General features: G+C 34.7%; 1 protein-coding gene across 6 annotated transcripts in view; it reads left to right on the top strand.

Moving 5' to 3' along the window:
• clcc1 (chloride channel CLIC-like 1) overlaps positions 1-21,975 on the top strand; it is a 45,054-nt gene that overhangs the window by 17,343 nt on the left and 5,736 nt on the right. For 2 of the 6 annotated variants that reach the window (XM_051908440.1, XM_051908437.1), the window contains exons 1-8: positions 3,428-3,467; positions 3,730-3,902; positions 19,626-19,742; positions 19,949-20,059; positions 20,150-20,374; positions 20,463-20,603; positions 21,326-21,425; positions 21,679-21,776. In XM_051908440.1, coding sequence (XP_051764400.1) covers positions 3,443-3,467; positions 3,730-3,902; positions 19,626-19,742; positions 19,949-20,059; positions 20,150-20,374; positions 20,463-20,603; positions 21,326-21,425; positions 21,679-21,776 — 990 coding nt within the window. In that variant the 5' untranslated portion in view covers positions 3,428-3,442. The other 4 variants (XM_051908438.1, XM_051908444.1, XM_051908441.1 and 1 more) reach the window with 4 other exon arrangements.

The following is a 21,975-nucleotide window of genomic DNA, read 5'->3' as shown; positions in this document are numbered from 1 at the left end:
ACAATCCAAAATGTTTGTAAATAGTATTTATTCAATGTGTTATCAAAAGGTGTGAAGTATGACACAGTCATGAGGTTTTGTGTAAAACAGAGTTTGCTGCTAATATAGTAAATGTTCTCACTGTACCATATGACTTACTCTATACTAGTTGACCTTTACAGAGAAAGGGTGAGTTACAGTAATGTGGCAGTCTCTACCATGGTATGCCTCTGTTTACAGTATCACATGGCATACTATAATGTAAAATGCAGTTTTTGATGCCATATGTCTCCCTTCTTCTGATGCATCTGATGTTATACAGTCATTGACTGTTCTCCTCTCCTGCTCTGTTCACAAATTTCAAATCCCCCCCCCCCCCCCCCCCTCGCTCTCTCTCTCACACACACACACACGTTTGTTTTTGTGAATTGTAGGGACATTAGGCGTAATGGTTTTTATACTGTACAAACCGTATTTTCTATCGCCCTACACCAACCCTACCCTAAACCTACCCATCACAGGAAACTGTGCACATTTTTACTTTCTCAAAAAAACTCATTCAGTATGATTTATAAGCCTTTTGAAAAATGGGGACATGGGGTAATGTCCTCATAAGTCACCCTCTCGTAATACCTGTCATACCCATGTCATTATACAAATTTGTGTCCTGATATGTCACAAAAACACACGCACACACAAATTGGGTTTCCATGTTTTATGGGGACTTTTCATAGAAATAATGATTTTTATAAACTGTATATTCTATCCCCATACCCCTAAACCTACCCATCACAGAAAACTGTCTGCATTTTTACATTTAAAAAAAAAAAAAATCATTTCGTATGATTTATAATGTTTTCCTTATGGGGACAAAAAAAAAAGTCCCTGCAAGGTCTAAAATGACTGGTGTTACCATTCTTGTTGGGACATTTGGTTCACAACGCAGTGTTTACCAGGACCACACACACACTTTGAAATGCCTATAGAATCAATATCTATAAATCTATAGGTGTACCAAATGATCCATTGATTAACCATTAAGAGTTAGATTAAATAATAGACAAATGTATTAAACTGAACGAGAAGAGATTTTTGAGAGTATAAGCTTCATGAAAGGCAATTACTGTGAATGAAACTGTAACACAGTTCGTAGATATGGGAAGAAGGGGGCGGGAACCGGCGAATGTTCAACATAACTTTAATATATAAAATAAACAAATACAAAACGAAAGTAATGCCGGCAGACCCTCACGGACGTCTGCCGGCCACACAAACATAATAAAACAAAGTAAAGTCCAGGCCTGGTCCTCTCTCGTCCTTCACTGTCGTCGCTCCCCTTTTATGCTTCCGGAGCTCCTCCGTGAGACTCGAGACCGGTGCTCATTATCACTCGCGTCACCGGCCTCACGCTGTTCCCTCATGGCTCTCGCCCGCCCTGCTCGTCACAGAAACATTTATAAAGATGAAACACTTATTTTGTGTGGTGAGAAGGATACTTTTTTTGTGTAGGGGAGCGCTGGGCACAAACTAACGTGGGGTTAGTTGTAAAACACATGGTTTAAATACTTCCACACAGCCTAGCATGAAGAAACGTATTTACTAGTTGCCATATCGACAACATACAGAGAAAATTTGCGGCAAAATTCAAAAATCTTTGGAAGATATCACTAAACATTTATTTAACAATAGCAAAAGTAAATTTCTTACTTAAGCTAATTTTTCATCTATATTTTTGTGTTTATTTAAAATTAGACAAATCTGATATTATTTTAATCTCCTATCTGTTGTTTAGCAGTTTAGACAGTTCTTTAATGCTTCACTAACTATCAGAAGGCACTAACCAGGTTTAAATTCCAGTTGCACAGATAGGGTTCGTTGTAACACTGCATTACAATGTGCCTCGCTATTAGAACTATACTATTATATACAGTTCTGTCATGACAACTCTCGGAGTGTTTGGCATGGTAATGGGTATGACAATGTTGATATGTTTGGTCTTGGCGGAATAGATCTGCTATGCTGCTTTTATTGCTGCTGCTGCTGTTGATTATTGCTGCTGCTGCTGCAGAGCAAGTACCGTGTATGTATACTGCCTATACATACACGGCACGCTGCTGTGAGCAAGTAAGACATGCTGCTGCTGTACAATATAGTGTACATGAATCACCTGTAGCAGTTCTATACAGGTGGTGCTGGGGAAGGTGGCGGGCTTCTGAAGCGCGCTGCACTGCTAGGCAAATGCTACTCATGTATTTGAAGATTGAGCACGCAGCTCATTGGCTACTAATACAGCAGGAACCAATCATCTGTGTCCTATAGATAATGATGTGATTACAAGCAGGTGAGTTAAAGGACCTATTAGCCTGCCCATTGGAGTTTCATGCCAGAACTTTGTATTTATGATACAACTGGCATAATCAACTTTTATGAATTTCTGTTGAGAAACCATGGCGGTAAATAAAGGTAAATAAAGACTGAGAGGAAGAACCTGAACATCCATAACATCCAGATTTACACAAACTGAGAAAGTCAAAAAGGGTTAGGTTGTGCCCTGCTGTCCTCTATTGTTTACACAATTTTTTTTTTGTAGATTTTGTGTGTTGTACACAGTTGAAAATATGCTGATATGTTTGAAAAAAGTGCACTTTTGATGATTTGTTGTGATATTAGTACTAAGAGTTTTGAAAATATACCAATTGCTTGTGAAAATTGCACCAAAGTGATTAAAAAAAAAAAACTGTAATTGGAACCTTTACTTAAAGGTGCATTAATGACCCAATAAGGTTCCTTTTTGAACCTGTTTCTAGATAGCAATAACATTATTATATTATAATACAATATATTATATAATATATTATAATACAGTATATATATATATATATATATATATATATATATATATATATATATATATAATTATTATTATTTCCTAAATTTTATATATATATATATATATATATATATATATATATATATATATACATATATATATATATAAAGATAAATGTATATATAAAGAGATGGGTCCTGACAAAGAAAAAATGCTGAATATAAACATTTTAAATAGGCTATATAAAACTTAATTTATGTAATCACGTTTTCAACATCGGAAATCTAATAAAGTTTTTCATATTTGATTTTTTTTTTTTTTTTATAATAATAATATAGCCTACATTTATAAGCTATAGCCTACTTTGTGTTGTTATATTGGACGGCGCATTTTAGGCTACATCATTCTCTCTTATGACTGCAGTAATCAATCTCTCGATTCCCCCCACCCCAATTTGGAAGTTTCTTTGAATGTTTTTTTTTTTTTTCCCCCTACTGGAGCAAATGGGAATACCAAAAAAAAAAAAGCCTATTTGCAATCTTCTCCTGTTCGTCATTATAGAAACTATACTACGACTTCCGCTTCTAAGAACTCCAGAAATATGAAAAGGGTTCATACTGTGTGCGGCAGTATATGACGGACAGCTCTCTCCCAACACGTAAGAAAATGTTTGCTGACTAGTGCGGTCGATTTTTCTACAATTATTTTATTTAGCCATTAATTTGTAAGATACATTTGTAAGGCAGCCGACAGATGCATTAAATATCCTATTTTAGGGTAATGTAGGTTAAACAGATGATCTGGTAACAGTAAATGAAGTGTCCAAGAAAGCTGAATCTGAACTTTAGATACATAATTTATAAAAATCGATCAGTAGTTTTATCAGTAAGTGTGAGTTTTCTCATTGTTGTCTTTTCCAGTGAAGATTATGAAGGTGCCGAGCTGTTCGTCGTTTGGATTCTGGAGGCTCCTTATGTTTTGTAGTCTGTTTGTTAGTGCAAATTATTGCCACCAGGAAGATGATGCTTGGACTGATCCATATGACGTGATCAACTACGACCCAAAGACAAAGTCAATGAGAAAACCCACAGAGGTAAAAACTCTTTTATTAAACCAATTACAGTGCTTGCAGGACATTTAAAGCCCTCTTCTTCACATTTTTTTCAGTGAGAATAGACTCAAACTCAGTGAAAATAGATTCAAACTTTTCATTGTAGCCTAAACGTCTTTATGAATCTTGTGAAGTGGTTCTCTGAATTTGATTTTTTTTTTCTTTCTTTTTCGAACCGTTGTGCTACTTGCTCGGGATGTGGCATTTTTTATGGGTAGCATGCTTCTGTACAAAAGAAGTTGTCAGATGTAGTAGGACGGCGTGAAGCGTGTTAGATATCACATATCATCAGGAGGGAAATAATAGCCAGCTCATCAGAACTTGCTACCAACATAACGTGTGGTTTGATGTGGTGTGATGGTATAGGCTAGGCTAAGCTCCAAAACCTACACCAATCCCAGCCCTACGCTTAAAACCAAGCAAATATTGTGTTGAAAGCAAATAACAGGACACCTGCATGAGCAGTTTAGCAACTCACTCAAACGGGTGCGGTCACATTAGCGAAATTCCATATAGGGCGCAAAAATAATGCAGTATATATGCAGTTAATGGGGCGCCGCACGGGAGGGGGCGTCAATGTGCCAAAATAATTTTTTGTAAAATATTCTTTAATAAAACGTTAAAAAAAATGTATTAAAGACACAATATGTAAAATTGTTGCAGTAAAATATCCAAAAACCACTAGGCCAGTGTTATAGGCCTATATGTTGTTCAGTTGAATACTTACAATATCCCAGATGTTTCCAAATATTTGTAAATCGTGAGAAAATCGCGATTTTAACCAAGGATACGGGACGTGTCCGGGAGTCGCCTGTCAGTGGCGTCATATCTGTGTTACCATTGGTTTCCGGTTTTGTTTTGTAGAAACCATGGAAACACCAAAGACGCTTTAATATATTACATGTTTTATTAGACAAGGAAACAACTGTTAGGTTACATTTATAGACAGAAAACTAATTATTGTTATATAGCTTAACACGTTTAGTCTTATTGTTTAAATCTAATTTTTTTGATTTTCCAAGAGTACCATGCTTGTATTACACTGTTAGACCTTGCTGTAAAAAAACAGCCAAATTCGGACAGTAGCAAACCGTTTTCCATTAAAACATTAATATACTGTACAAAACAATGCATTCTGGGTAATATTTGTCATTTTCGAGAAAATAGTCTACAGGAATATATTGTGAGTTAACAGCGCTCAAAGTCAACACTCAGAGGCTGTGTGCCAAGTCACACCCTATACCCTCATTCACTATTCCCTACATTAGTTTACTAATATCGTAGGCTACACTTGACAGAGTGAATGAAAAGAAGTGAGTGAATTCAGACACTGATGAACACATGATTAGCAGAATCACTGAAGGACAGAGAAACAAGACCAGAAAAAAGAGAAGAGATAAGCAGACACACAAGAACTACAGCTGAGTTCAGCCACACTGAGTGTGAAACCAGTTTACAAACCAGTTTGACATTATTTCTTTCCTACATGTACAGAAGTTATTGTTGAGAATTAACAGATTTGGATGTTGACGTTTTATTAAAAAAAAAAAATTATTGAAGTTTGCAGTCACCATCGTGGTGACCAGTGTCTGCTTTAGTTGGGCTCTTGACTCTAACATTAGCTTTCTCAGGCTTCTGTAACTGAGTGTTTATACAACACATTTGTTATGGCAGGAAAAAACCAACATGAAGTTGATCAGGTTTTTTGTTTATTGGATTAATATTTGTTTCATATTTAATTCACTGATCTCTTTCTGTGTCTAGTCTGTGATTCAACAGCTTAAGAACCAGCAATGTTTCAGTAATCAGTTATATAGAAGAATATTGAAGTCATATAGTGCATAAAATATTTTGAGCTCCTGCTTACCTTGGACAGCAGAGACATCATCAATCAGAATATGAATCTCAACAATGGTGACATTCAAAAGTTTAATGTTGCAATGCATGCTGGGTTCCAGCATTGTACAAAACTCCCAGCATGCACTGCAGCATGAAGAAATTATGCAACTGAATGGTCCTTTTTTATTGCCACCATTGTTGAGATTGATGTGCTGATTTTTGATATCTGTATGTGTCTAAATAGTGCTGCAGCTGTGTTTTGTGCATGGTGTTTAAAAATAAACTGTTTGTTGTTGGAACTCTTGCTGTAGGTCCACAGTGGTGATAATGTAAGACTTTAGTCTGTTAATAATGTAACAAGGGATGAAAAACAGTATGTATTCAGTGAATTCTTAAGAAGACCTCAGATGACTAAAACTTTGGAAGAGACGGCGCCAACTCCTGCGATGACTTCAGAAGATGCAACATCTATAAATCCTAATTATTGTTAATATGTAATTCATTTTTCCAGGAGCTCTTTGCTTCTACCTCCAATTACATTGCTAACAGTGATTGTATGTTAATCGCCTAAATTATTACATTATTAGCTAACTGCAGTCTCCAAATTGTAATGTTGACATGCATTCTCTGTAAAGCTGCTTTGAAACGATATGTATCGTGAAAAGCGCTATACAAATAAAATGTGAATTGAATCAAGAGACAATGTGATGGTTACATCTTCATAAACACATAACTACCAGCACTCAATGATTTTTTTGCCATAACAAAATTGGATTACAAAAATACTTTAAGCAGCCAGAGAAAAAACAAAAAGTGATGCATAAAAAGTCAAGGGTCAAGAGCTCAACTAAAGCAAACACTGATCTCATCAATGGTGACATTAAACCAAACATTTTCGATAAAAACATCAACATCTAAACTTCTGGTAATTCTCAAAAAGACCTTTTGTAGAAATAAAGTTAAACTGGTCAGTAATAAGTATAATAATGTGTAATAGCTGGAAGACAGTTGTAGGTCTTGTGTTTCTGCTCGTATTTTTTCCGTTCTTGTTCCTCTTTTCAATGATTCTGCTTGTTAATAGCAGGTGTTCATCATTTATGCTCAATCATCACTTACATATTAATCTAATTATCTCACTGCAACACAGCATCAATGTTACTTTTACTCTGTAGTGTGGACACTCGAGGATGTTCCTGTGGGGTTGAAAGGGTTAAAGGTGTAAGATAAAAAGACACACCCACAAAATGTATTTTAACAGTAACAAACTGTAAGTTAAAAAACAGTTATATACTGGCAACACTGTTCCCAGTTACATACTGGCAACACTATTGCCAGTTATATACTGGCAACAGTGTTGCCAGTAGTTTACTGTAAAATTGAGTTTTGTAGGTCACCATTGTGCTGAAGAGTAGAGACTGTGCTTAGGTTCAGGAGAAGATCAAGAGACATTGATGATATGCTGCATGTTGTTTTATTTAGCAGAGGGTGACTGTGTAGTTGTTGATGCAGTGAAAATCTCTTTGTTTAAAGTGTTTTTAGTGAACTCTAATGAAATAAGTTCATAGTAATAATATGCTCACATTATTAGCATATAATAAATATTAGTTTGTAAATTTAAATGGCAGTCAGACAATTTGAGGCAGTTGGTTTCTGCAAATGAAATGAGGTAACACGAGTTTTAATTTAGTGTGTGGTATCTTTACAGTAACATACTGTAGATTACAGTAAATAACTGTAAAATCAACAATAAATTACTGGCAACAGTGTTGCCAGTATTTTACTGTAAAAAGCCTGGCAAGGTTTAATGCCTCAGAGAAAAACTATTTTGTCAAGTAGCTAATACAGCATTTTCTCCATCATACAGTACGTTTTAAAATGAATTGCATGCCATTTATCAACACAAGCCACTCAGCATTTATTAATGATATTCTAAAATCGATCTAGCTTACTGCAGTGTGTAACAAGTGTCTCACAGCAGCCGCCGAGCGAACGCACAGAGTAACGTTATAACATCATTTTCAACACAGTCAAATGCCTCTAATATGATAAACAGAGCTGCGCTATCTCATACACTTGACCGGAAGAAGCGGAAGCGGTGACTGCGGCATAATAAGAGCTCCACTGCTCGCGAGGCGTGTGTCGCGTTCATCTCTCATTGGCAATTGCTCCAGCAATTCTTTTCCACTGGCTGTGAGGTGAAGACGACATCTCCCAAGAATCCGCGCTCAAACTCAGCGTCACCAAGCTACGCCTTTGTTTTGAATAGGCGACCTCTAGCGGCAGAAAATTTACATATTGTAGCTTTAATTTCACTTTTGTTTAAGATTTTAAATGCGTTTAAAATAGTAATTTATTATATCGAGTGATAAGAACCACTCACCCTCCAACAGTCTGCCTTTTTTAAAAATTATTATTATTAATGTTCAATAACATAACATTGTCAAGGAATTACATACAAATACATATAACGAAACAAACAAAGAGAAAAAAACAAGGATTATACAAAAACAATGAAAAACAAAAGATGACAGTATTTTGAAGTGCCCATGATAACAATACCATGTATGTACATTATAGTGATATATCGCATTACTGTATATAGGTATGTCTACTGCCATGTTGTTTGGACATGGTACAATGGTATTGTTACGAACTCTTTTTAGTCTAGGGGTTTCGGAGAGAATGTAACAAAGTTAAAAAAAGTGATTAAATAAATAAATGAACGATGAGAAATCTCCTTTTCCTATTTTCACTTTCATAATTGATGATTTCTCATAAAGGTTCACACAAAACCCTCTATTTAACACCATAAAATAAAAGAATACCGAACCAGAAATATACTTAAATTTGTTTTTGTTTTTTTATTCAGGGCTCAACAAAAGCCAAAAGAATACAGAAGATATATAAATATCAGGGTAAATAATCAACTTAAATGACCAAGGTGTCAGGAGAGAGCAAATGCCAAAACAACAAACAAAACAAAGTCTTACTAAAGGTTTTAACAAATTAACTTCCCTGGCAAAAGCAAATGAAATTAAAGACAATAATCTTACCTTATTTTGTTAATGTTTTTCAGTTTTGTTCAAGGTAGGCTAATTAAAGTTTTTTTTTTTCCATTAACTGAACTATGTATATTTTGTGTAAAATAATAGTAGCCTAAGTAATAATATAGTTTCTGTTTTTTTCCAAAATGAACATGTTTGAATGACAGTATATTTGTTGAACAAAAATTAATTAGCCTATTTTATGCAGGCTAGGTATCAAAATAAACCAAATATAGTACAAACTTTGCTAAATTGAATCTATATGGCTTAGTGGTTATAAAAGTGCTGTGATTTGTGAATGACTGACAAGCACGAGTCTGTAGAAGCAGGCATTTATTTATTTATTATCAGTGTTCAGAAACGTAGCCTACATGTGTTGCGTTATTGTGTTAATACTAACTAAAGTACCTAATTATGTTACGTAGGCTACTTATTTTGTATGAAAACTAGCACATTAGTTACTTATGCATTTAAAAGTAGGCCTACCATTGTCTCAGTGCTGCGCGAGCTCTCTCTCATACACAAACGCGCGCACACACAGAGAGAGAGAAGTTCATTGTAAAATGAAAATTGCCGTGCTTGGTTTAAAATTTGTTCTTGCTTGTGTTATTTTTCTGTCTGAAAACATTTTGAATTATCAATCCGGGTGTTTTTAAGATTCGTTAAATGACGGACGCTTTAGTTAACACAACCCCTCGTTATATGTCGGACTAACTTCTACTTGATATTCTTGAATACTCGATTGGTCCTTTCTATTCATTGTCAGCTGTTTTCTATAAATATGTTTGTATTGGCTAGCGTTTATTCAGCTAATGCTTGTCTTGTTTATAATGTGCAATGATCAAATTAAAAGACAGCATGTTATAAATAGAAACCCTTTTTTTCTGTGGGATTTAGTATCATATTTGGATATTGGAATAATAAATTAAGTATTTTAAATGAATCACATGTAAACTCAATGTTTTTACTGTTTTCTAAGGGTTTCTTAATTTTAGACTAGTTTCATTACAAAACCTGTATAAATGACTGTCAGGTTAGTCGTAGTATGTAAATATAGCCTACTTGAAATTGCAAACAAAAAAAAGTCCATGTTAAATAATTGAATGCGATTCACTTGTGGTTGTCAGTTTGCATAAGCACACATTATGCAATGCAATGTTAATCATGAATTTAAAAAATGCTTTTGAGCAGGTGTAGTGAAATTTTTGAATTGGGTCAAATTAAAAAAACTTTAACAGTCAAAATTAGATTTACGAAGATAGATGTGTGTGTGTGTGTGTGTGTGTGTGTTTTGTGTATTGTATTCTCAAAAATGTAAAAAAATAGGGAATAGTGAATGAGGGTATAGGGGGCGATTTCGAACACAGCATGTGTCTTTCTGCAGCACGCTGTGTAGCAGGTAAACCACGCTGCTGCTAATTGGAATCAGCTGCAGAGGATTTGAAGCACTGCATGGCAGAGAGAGAGAGAGAGAGAGAGAGAGAGAGAGAGAGAGAGAGAGAGAGAGAGAGAGAGAGAGAGAGAGAAAAAACACGTGAACATCCAAACATACACAACAATTACGTGACGGGACGTAACAGTATTAACGTGGTATTTTTAAAGTAATGAAGACTAGTGTTGTACAATTGTACTAAATGTCATTCATATCTTTTTTGACTGAAAATAAATATCATATTATTATTATTTCTTGCTGCTACCTCTGTTTTATTTTGATGAACACAAAAAGAAGGGGACCGCCACCTCTTCAAGGCCAGTATGTCTTCCAGTATTCAAGAGATTCCTTTCCAAGCTCCTTAAAGAAACTTCAAAACTTGGTCTGGTATGTGACCTTGTTTTCTCCAGGTAATTAAAAATCAACATTACTCTACACTGCTAAAGGTTTTACAACTTTTACTTTTTAAAAAATCTTTAGCCTGATGATGAAAAAACAGCCATGCACTATGACGCGGAGGTGAAGCTGTCCAAGCAATCGCTGGCAGAGATCCAGAAGCTTTTGAATGAACTGAATGATTGGACCACTGGAGCCATGGATGAGGCTCTTAGTCAAATTCTGGTCAAGTTCAAACACCACAACCACGAAGCCTGGAAGTGGCGTTTTGAAGACACTTTTCATGTGGAGGTTGATACGGTCCTGAAGGTCAGTTTTTGTACAAGCCTTTCAGAGATAAATGATGAAATAATTTTATTAATATTAATATATGAGTGTGTGCTGTATATTTTCTACAGGTTTTTTTGATTGTTCTGATTGTCGTAGCCATTATCTGCACTGAACTCTGGTTTGTGGTGTCCTGGATGGTCCAGTTCAGGAGAATGTTCGCTGTTTGCTTTTTTATTAGCTTGATCTGGAACTGGTTCCATCTTTATATGGTAATGAAAATACTGTCGAATGACCATCTCATTTTTTTTTCTAAACCGATATTGAACATATGACAATGAAGAGAATAAAACATAAATATGTGTGTTCAAGAGCTACAAAAAATGATTTCCTCTTGGCTAGGTTGCCTTTGCAGAACACAAGAAGAAAACTGTGGAAGTGGAGAGCTTCAATGCCAAATGTACTGGGCTGAAAGAACTGGACTGGAAGGACAGTTTATTAGGTGAGGTGCTTACTGTTAAAGGAATGTGTTGCACAAATTATTTTAATTATTTAAAGGGCTTCTTCACTTAAAAATAAAATTCTGTCATCAATTACTAACCCTTATCTTGTTTCAAATCCATAAGACTTTAATTCATCTTCAGAACACAAATGATAATAATTTTAATAAAATCGAGAGATTTGAGAGATCGAGAGATTTAAGCCTATCACCCAAAACCCTGATGCTTCTAAATATTCATAAAGAGGTCGTAAAATAAATGTGAATCGAGTAGTTTAATCCAAGTTTTCTGAAGAGACAATTGTTCTTTATAATGAACAGATTGAATTTAGGTTTTTATTCACAAATAAACATTGATCAGCGAACATATACCAGATAGCAAGCAATGATTGAAATAATGTTAAATCAATGTTAATGTGTCAACGTTAACTGCATTGAATCAATATCATTTTTGCACCCGCAATTAATTTTGAAAAAATGTTGACATTTCAACCAAAAATCAATGGTAATGGCATTGAATCAATGTTACAATGTGATGTTGGTTCAACATCATGCTTGCACTCTCAGAAAATGAAACACAACTACAACTGACTTAAAGCCATACAGACTGAAATCAACTGAAGATAAAAGAAGACAATAAATCTCTCAAGATCTCAGCAGAAGATCTTTTTGAGAATTAACAGAGGTTTAGATGTTGATGTTTTATTGAAAATGTTTGGCAGTTTGACTCTTGGCTTTTTGTGTGAGTTTGTGGTCTTTGTAACAGAGTTTAATAAAACACAATTTGTTGCAAAGAAAACCAGAAACAAAATGATTGAGTGATATAGTTTTCAGCCTCATAAAGCAGAGTAGTTTGATGTTGATGTTTTTGGATGAAATTTCAACATTTTTTCAACATTAATTGTGGGTGCAAAGTGATATTGATTCAATGCAGTTAATGTTGACACATTAACATTGATTTAACATTATTTTGATCATTGCTTGCTATCTGGGATATAGAGCTTATACTTGCTTGAAGCGCAAGAACAAAACTTTTTTTGGCTCTTTACCATAGCAATTATGTTGATGATTTGTGAATTTTTGAATTAACTATCCCTTTAATTATTTATTCACTTTTATGTCATTCCAAAATCATTTGATGCAGAACTTGAATTTAAAAGAAACTTCACAAAAATCTTTTCAAGCTCCCAAAAAGTACTAAGCATAAAGTTGAGTAAATAATGACAAAAAATGATTTTTGGTTGAACTGTTGTAACTCCTTGTTGATTCAGAGTGGTACAGACGGACATGGACTCTTCAAGATGATCCTTGCAAAAATTATTACGAGGTCATGTTGGTGGACCCCATTTTGCTTGTGCCTCCAACAAAGGTTTGGATCTTTTAGTTTCTAATGACAGAAACTTGAATTTGATAACAGACTAGAGGTCAGCTGATAATGGATATTGTTGATGCTGATAAATATTATGGTTTATTTCTAATTAATCAGATGATAATTTTTGAAATCAGTATATTGAATGAAAATATTCAGTGCAAAATAATCTTAACCATAATTGCAATAAAAATATTACTATTACACATTTAAATAAATAAATAAAAAACATACTTCTGCCCTGAAACACTTAAAATAACATGAATCCAATGAACACTTCGGAGATTTGTATGTATGTACCCAGAGACGGAAAATACAACCTTAAAATATTAACAGCACATTGTCTTGGGTGTTTGCAAGAAAACAGATGAAGACTATGAAAAAAGTTCCAAAACACAAAGTTTAATATTAAATCCACAAAGCAGGCAAACAGGCAGGAACAAACACACTTAACGTAAACATGACCAAACAAAGACTAAGTGAACAGCAGGAACTTAAATACACAATGGTAATGAGATAAATGACAAATAGCTGTGATGATAGTTAGTGTCCATGGTAACAGATTAGTGGTGGGAAAATCAAACAAAGGAACACAGGAACTGAAGAATTACAAACTAAATGTCCATGAACAAAACTAACTGAATATAATGGGGACAAACATAAACTACTTTTCAAAAGTTTGTGGTCAAGTTTTGGGGAAAGAAACAAATTTTACTTTCGGAATGTTACAAATGAATTCCATTTCAAATTAATGCTGTTCTTTTGAATTTTGTATTCATTAAATAATCCTAAAAAATTTATTATGGTTTCCACAAAGTTTTTTCAACATTGATAATAATAAATGTTTTTGAGCACCAAATCAGCATATTATGATTTCTGAAGGATCATGTGACAAGTAATGATGCTGAAAATTCAGCTTTGATCACAGGAATAAATTAATTTTTAAATATATTAAAATACAAAACATTTATTTTAAATTGTAATAATGTTTCACAATATTACTGTTTTTAGCAGTACTTCATCTGCAATAGATCATCAGTAAGCGCTCATCATCAATTTCCATTAATCATATATCATATTATATTATTGTCAGAGGTGAGCTGTAGTAGATCCAAACAAAGATGATGCGGGATGCAAAATGAACAATAACAAGCAACTTTTAATGAACACAAGGCTAAATCAAACACTACACATAATAACCATATACGTTAATGCAGAATCATGAACAGAAGAAACTGAGAGCTTATGCTGCCTTCACATGCTATTGAAATTATAAATACGAGTTTCCTAGTTAAAAATTGGACATGAACGCCCTCTCAAGTCGTATTTACCACTGGGAAGCTCTGGGATAATTTTAATACCCAAGTTCCTGAGTTGGGTGTACCATAAAATAAATAAATGTGGAGGGGAGAATGGTTGCTGCTGTGACTTTCTTTACTATTCTTTATTAGTTTTTCCACAACAGCTACATTTCCTTGTCTTGTTGTTAAAGTAGTGCATATTTATTTACATATATGAATAACCATTAAAAGCGTATTGGTGTTTCATACACAGTGAAAAATATTTGACCAAAATTCCAGAATTACCAGCAAGTTGACTGTCTAGATAGCGTGGTGAATGTTTATATGGCTGTCAGTGAATGGGATGCTAAATATCATTTTGACTTTAATAAGTTTTTCCCAATAAATATGCAAGAGTAAACCTGGTGTCCACCATACTTCCTATTCTTTCCGACAACAAAGCACTTGAATGTGGCGAGCTCATAATCGCAACTTTAGAATTGGGAAGTAGGAAATTCTGATAGCCTGTGAAGGGAGCATTAAATACACAGGGCCAGATGATTAACGGAACAGGGACAGGTGTAACTAATCAGTAACCATGACAACTAATGAATAAATCGAACACAGGCAAAACAGTGACAGCAAACCATCAATAGAACCTAAACAAGACAATGAAACTATACATGTGCATGTATAGTTTCATACATATACATGACAATTTATTATTTTTTAATTATTTATTTATTTTTTATTTATTATATGAATTATTTTTACAGATATCTGATTGTTCCAAAAGCTGTTATCAGAGCAGGATAAGAAATACAATGAAATGCATTAATACAATAATGTTTTTATTTCAGGCTTTCACAGTCACCATAACTGGCTTCATCACAGATCCCTTGAAGCAAATTGGGGAGGGCATAAATGTGTTCCTCAGAGCGCTGCTGGATCTACCAATCACTCTACAGATACCTGTGCTGTTTTTCTTTGCAGTAGGCGTCTTTGTAAGAGCTGGGAACAGCAAATATATTATAGGATCTATTTTTTGTACTATACTAAGGCATCTTTCTCTTCTCAGGTGTTTGCGTTTCGAAGTGCTATGGAAGCTATACATCAAATAGTACACTTGCCCTGGCTTGGCTGGAGACAGGACCCACCACCTCCTGCGGTAGGACAGCACCAAGCTCCTCAACGTCTGGGAAGGGGGAGACGTCTGGGAAGGGGAAGACGCCCCACAGCTGCTACAGATAGGCCAGGACAATGGCGACAGTGTGTATCAAGCAGGAAACAGAGGTGACCAGGTCTTGAGGGCAGGAGATGCTAATGCCCCACAAAATAGACAGGACAAAGCATGGGACTCCAATAGGAATTTGACTCCAACAGCACACCCAGAGGGTCCGGGTAGAGACTGTGCGTGCTGCAGGCCCTGTTTCCACCTGGTATTAAGATGCGTTTTGGTTGATCGGATCACAAGTGGATGAGGGAGATACATACCCGTTTCCACCTGGTATTTTATGTCCACTTTCAACCTAATTTCACTTCACTTCTGTCCTAATTTCTTCGAGGGGAGGGTCTATGGGCGGGTAAATGTATTGGTTTTTTCAGATGAACAAAATAAGCTTGCACAATTTATATATGAATGCTTCCGGAGATAACGGAAAAACATACAGAGAGCAGCTTATTGTTTCTGCTCTGACAGCCACAAGACCGGCCAAACGCTGTGAGTGTGTGTTATAAATCAGGAATGGTGAATAACATTGTGCTTTGTACTTTGTATCGTGGAAACCACGATACATTTTTTTTAGGACTCTTTGATTTGTAAAGAAATCTTTTGTAACATTATAATTGACTTTACTATCACTTTTGATGAAAAGGAAGATCATGAGTTAACGCCAAAGGGGGGTGATTCCTAAGACAGACCTAAAGCAGACATCCTTGTGAGACCTTTGTTTGACCTCTTCCCTTGAATGTGTGACTGAAATCCCACAGAGACTGCCTTTACATATAATTTTCCATTTCTCAAATTATGGTATAAATCAAATCTGTGTAAAATGTATTATATTTATTTTATCAAAATCATGTCGAAATTAAACGGGAAATTTAGAGATCATGTGACTATCATGTAAAGCCTCACTTCACTTCTTTTCTTCTTTTTCTTAGTTTCTTTTCTTTTCCATTGGGAGTCTCATATTTTAAGTTAAGTTTTGCCGCAATGTTTCAGTCCATGACTCTATAGTCTTTGCCCGCCTTAAACTTCAACTTCAAACTTCAGAGACTTAGCTCCATTCATTAACCAATACACTAACCTTATGACCAGTTTTGTGGTCCATAGTATGGTAGCCCGTTTCCGCCACTAAATAAAAAAATAAAAACAGTAATTGCGACTTTTTATATCTAAGAATTGTGACTTTATAACTCGCAATTGTGAGATAAAAAGTCAGAATTGCGAGATATAAACTCACAGTTGTGAGAAAAAAAAGTCAGAATTCTGAGATATTTAGTGGCGGAAACGGGCCTTTATAGGTCCACTCCAGGGTCACATATAGGCTATACAAAATGTATTTATAATGTATTGCCCACATATTTTTATAGGCTACATAAAATAATTCATTTCAAATGTATTGTAACTATATTAATATTCCCTTTATATGATGTAGTTAAGTATATGTTGATGATGTTTTACTTGTAATTAATACATTTCTACTGTATTTTTCATGAAAATCCATTTAAACAGAACTTAGTGCACAGAAACATAAAACAGGGAAATGTGATTTATGTGGGCAGAAAGAGACAGTAGAACATGTTATGGTATATTGTCAGAAATATGAAACAGAAAGAAGACATTTAATTCGGAAATTAGGAGAGATGAAAATACGTTTTGATTTAATAAATATTATGCGAAAAGAGTCAAAAGATATGTGTTATAAACTATTGTTTCAATATCTTAGAGAAACTAAGTAAGAGGATATAGGTTTTTTTTTTTCTGGTCCACACTCCATACCAGTTGGTGGCGGAATGCACCAGAAAGTTGTTTGCCAACCGCCAATAAACCCAAGAAGAAGAAGAAGCCCTGCACATAGATCAAGTATTTAGAAACCGTATTTGAATCTTGAGCAATTGAGGTTTTGAATCTAGGCGTGCTTTCTATGTGGCAGTATATATGACAGCTCTCTTCTAACATGTAAGGAAATGTTTGCTGCCTAGTGCGATCGATTTTTTCTATAATTTATCTATTATTTTTTAATTTAGCCCTTAGTGTGTAACGTTTAGGCGGACGATAGATGCATTTAGTACATTTAAGATAATGTAGGTTAAACAGGTGATCTGGTTAACATAAAGTAAACAAAGAGTCCAAGAAAGCTGAATCTGAACTTTAGATACCTCATTTATAAGAAGTGATCAGTAGTTTTACCAGCAAGTGTGAGTTTTTTCATTGTTGTTTGTTCCAGTGAGGATTATGAAGGTGCCGAGAGGTTCGTCGTTTGGATTCTGTAGTTTCCTTATTTTTTGTAGTCTGTTTGATATTGCAAATACAAATATCCACCAGGAAGATGATGCATGGATCGATCCATATGACATGCTCAACTACGACCCAACGACAAAGCGCATGAGAAAACCCACAGAGGTAAAAACTTAAAGTTTATTAATGTATTACACTGCTTGCAGGACATTTAAATCCCTCTTTTTTTGTAAAAATAGAATCCATTCAAACTTTCAATTGTAAATATCATCCGTACGGTATGCTCCATATTCTACGAACTTTATAGTTTAAATTCAAATTTAAAGGGATAGCTAGCCCAAAAATGAAATTTCAGTCATTATTTACCCAGCTAACAAAATATGTTCTTTTAAGAACGTTTAAACGTTCTAACGTTCCATGTATAAAAACGTTATTTCTTAATGATCTCTAAAAGTTCGAAACGTCCAGTTTTTCATTTCATTTTATCATTTTGCAAACATGAGAATGTTACTTTTGAATGTTCTGAAACAAGTAGTAAAATCGTAAGGCGAATGTCCAACGTTTCAGGAAAAAAACGTCCCATGAACAATGTATAAAATAATGTTTTCATTACATTGTTTAGAGCATAACAAACAAACAAAATTTTTTTTGAAAAATGATATTTTATTCGTATGTTATGCTATGTCCTCGTAAGTGGACACCAGGACTAATTTGTTTAAAAAATAATACCCAAATGAACGAAATGACATGTATAGGCAAAAACAATGGGATTTATTTTTTTTTTTTTTTTTCTCCATTCACCAATCATGCAATTTTTAGGTTTCAGGATTTTGTTTTAAACCAAACTTTGTTTAAAGATGATTCTCAACTATGTTATGAATGATAATGGAATTAATTGATATACCATTTTACTTTGCAATAATGCATTTCAATGCAATGTATCTATACACTGTATCTAATTTGCATATTAATGTGTTCTTGGAGCAAAATGTAATGAAAAAAGAAGTGTAATAATGAGAGTAATAGTTGGCAACATTTTCATTATAATATATCTAATGTTTCATAGGAATATTGATTATATATAAAGTTATATGTTGATTAGAAACCCTGATAACATTTTCCTGAGATGTTGATTTATAACAAACAATTTGAAAATTAGTCAATTTAAATGATAATTACAAAATATTATCATATTTCCATAAGAGTGATAAATTTGATAATTCAGTCATTTTAAAAGACCAAGGAGAAGTTGTTGTCCTGGTGAAACTTTTACCAAACATTTGGTATCTCTGCAAAGCCCTGAATGTGCTCTTTACAGGACATCCAGAATTAAAACTGTGACATGTATGGTGTCAGAGAAATTCACTAAAATATAATGTCCTCGTACATAGACAAAGGGACCCAGGAGGTTAAATTTAATTTAATTTTTTTTTTTTTTTTTTTTTTTTTTTTAAATGTCATGCTCACACTCTTGCATGCTCAATAATTGCAGTGACAAGCTTCAAGCTTTAAGCTTTTAAAAAAAGCTGTGAATGTATCACAGAAAGATCCCTTACGAAATGTCTTAATTTTTTAGGGAAAATCCTTTACCTTGGCCGTTGGTCTGCTGTGCACGACTGCACGTTCATGAGCATGTATTATATCAGCTATATAAATCCCTCTGTGTCATACTGACTTATGGACAAATTGTCTTTTTTTGAAGAATCTGTTGAAGTGGTTCACAAATCTGACTCATTTTTTTTTAGCAAATTGGCACGAGCGGTTCTTGAGTCAACAACTCTCTCAAACTCTCAAGTGCGGTCACATTAGCGAAATTCAGATGGAATTTCACAGGCAAAAAGTGTCCATTGTCTATTGTCAATAGTGTATCTATATATGAATTTCGCATGGATTCTTGTTGAAATGTCTGGAATTCGCCCGTGACAAAAGGTTAACGGACCTCAGTTACTCGATTAAAACATTTCTTTTGGATGACAACAACTGAACTGTCATTATTCTGACATGTTGACAAAGTGTGATTCATATAAGGTTTTTCAAGCACTGTCATTTTGTGCAGGAAATTTAAATATACATCACATTCTAACATTTCTATGAATCTAACTTTTTGTTTGTTTTACAGTCTGCCAGTTACCAAAATGTGCCAACCAAGAGAAGGGGATACAGCTCAGAGTCCTGCGATGTGCCCCAGTCTGATGCATCTGAGTGCATCAATAAACTAGAGGTTTTGCAGAAAGAGGTGACAAATATTAAAAAATATACCTGTGTTAAGTAGACCTTACTAACAAAATGGTACTGCCATGTTGTTTGGACATGGTACACAATGGTTTTTTCATGGTATTTTTGAAGTAATGAAGACTAGTACTGTACCATGGTACTAATTGTCATTCAGCACTTTTTTGAATGATTGAAAAATATAATTTCTTGCTGCTACCTCTGTTTTAGTTAGATGAACACAAAAAGAAGGGGACCGCCACCTCTTCAAAGCCAGTATGTCTTCCAGTATTCAAGCGATTCCTTTCCAAGCTCCTTAAAGAAACTTCAAAACTTGGTCTGGTATGTGACCTTATTTTCTCCAGGTAATTCTACTGACATTACTCTACACTGCTAAAGGTTTCACAACTTTTGCTTTTTTAAAATCTTTAGCCTGATGATGAAACAACAGCCATGCACTATGACGCTGAGGTGAAGCTGTCCAAGCAATCACTGGCAGAGATCCAGAAGCTTTTGAATGAACAGAACGATTGGACCACTGGAGCCATGGATGAGGCTCTCAGTCAAATTCTGGTCAAGTTCAAACACCACAACCACGAAGCCTGGAAGTGGCGTTTTGAAGACACTTTTCATGTGGAGGTTGATACGGTCCTGAAGGTCAGTTTTTGTACAAGCCTTTCAGAGAGAAACGATGAAATAATTTTATTAATATTAATATATGAATGTGTGCTGTATTTTTCTACAGGTTTTTTTGATTGTCCTGATTGTCGTAGCCATTATCTGCACTGAACTCTGGTTTGTGGTGTCCTGGATGGTCCAGTTCAGGAGAATGTTTGCTGTTTGCTTTTTTATTAGCTTGATCTGGAACTGGTTCCATCTTTATATGGTAATCATTTTTGTACAAAATACTGTTGACTGACATTTTTGCTAAACTGGTATTCAACAGTTGACAATAGCTATGTTTCCATCCATCTATTTTTATGCGCATTTTGGGATATAACATTAGGCTGGATGGAAATGCCATGATGAGCATAAAAAAACGCTTTGATGGAAACACATTTACCATATAAATCCCTCGATGCGCAACAAAAAACTTGCGTGACTTTGCCTCAGCTGTGGATGTGATTGGACAACTGGACTAACCAGTGGACCAGTTTCATCGCAAAACATCTTAATGTTGGTTTGATCATACTGAAATGCCTGAGTCAAAGTCTGTCATCAGAATTTAATGGTTTAATTGCGTCTTACATGATTGTGTTCCTAAACACCAGCATCCGAAAACATGATAACATGGCAGAATTTATTGTGCTTCGTCTGCGCACTCTTGAGACGCAAGTCAGTAATGATGGAGGAAAAAAGAACCACAGTTTCTTCTTCGATTGCAGCAACTTCCATTTTTTATTACAGATACTTTGTGCCAATTTCCCAGTAAGTGGCGATTTTGTTCTCTTGAACATGGGATGGAAACGCTGCTTTAAAATGTTTTATGCTAAGTTAAGCATAAGTTAAATACGCAACTTTGGAAGGAAACATGGCTATTGAAGGGAATAAAACATAAACGTGTGTGTTAAAAAGAGTTAAAAAAAAAAACATTTCCGTTTTGGCTAGCTTGCCTTTGCAGACCACAAGAAGAAGATTGTGGAAGTGGAGAGCTTCAATGGCCAATGCACTGGGCTAAGTCAACTGGATTGGAAGGACAGTTTATCAGGTGAGGTACTTTCTGTTAAAGGAATTTGTTACCCCAAAATTAGAATGATTTAATTATTATTCACCTTTGTCATTCCAAATTTATTTGATGTGGAACATGAATTTAGAATTTTGAAGAATCTTCACATAGATCTTTTCAAGCCTTAAAAAGAACAAAAATGCACTATGTAAGGAAATCCTACAGATTTTAAATGAAGTTGAGTAAATAATGACATGATTTTGGGATGAACTCTTGTAACTCCTTGTTGATTCAGCGTGGTACAGACGGACATGGACTCTTCAAGATGATCCTTGCAAAAGATATTACGAGGTCCTAGTGGTGAACCCCATTTTGCTTGTGCCTCCAACAAAGGTTTGTATCTTTTATTTTCCAATGACAGAAACTTGAATTTGATAACAGACTAGAGGTCGACTGATAATGGATATTGTTGATACCAAAAAAAATTATGATTTTAAAGTCGTTATATTGAATGAAAATATTCAGTGTGAAATAATCTGAACCGTAATTGCAAAAAATAGTACTGTAAACCATTTAGATAAAAAAACAACAA

The sequence above is a fragment of the Ctenopharyngodon idella genome, chromosome 10 (genome assembly GCF_019924925.1).
Source record: "Ctenopharyngodon idella isolate HZGC_01 chromosome 10, HZGC01, whole genome shotgun sequence".
Classification (NCBI taxonomy): Eukaryota; Metazoa; Chordata; class Actinopteri; order Cypriniformes; family Xenocyprididae; genus Ctenopharyngodon; species Ctenopharyngodon idella.
The sequence above is the reverse complement of the archived record's forward strand: the minus strand, read 5'-3'. Positions and strand labels throughout refer to the sequence as shown.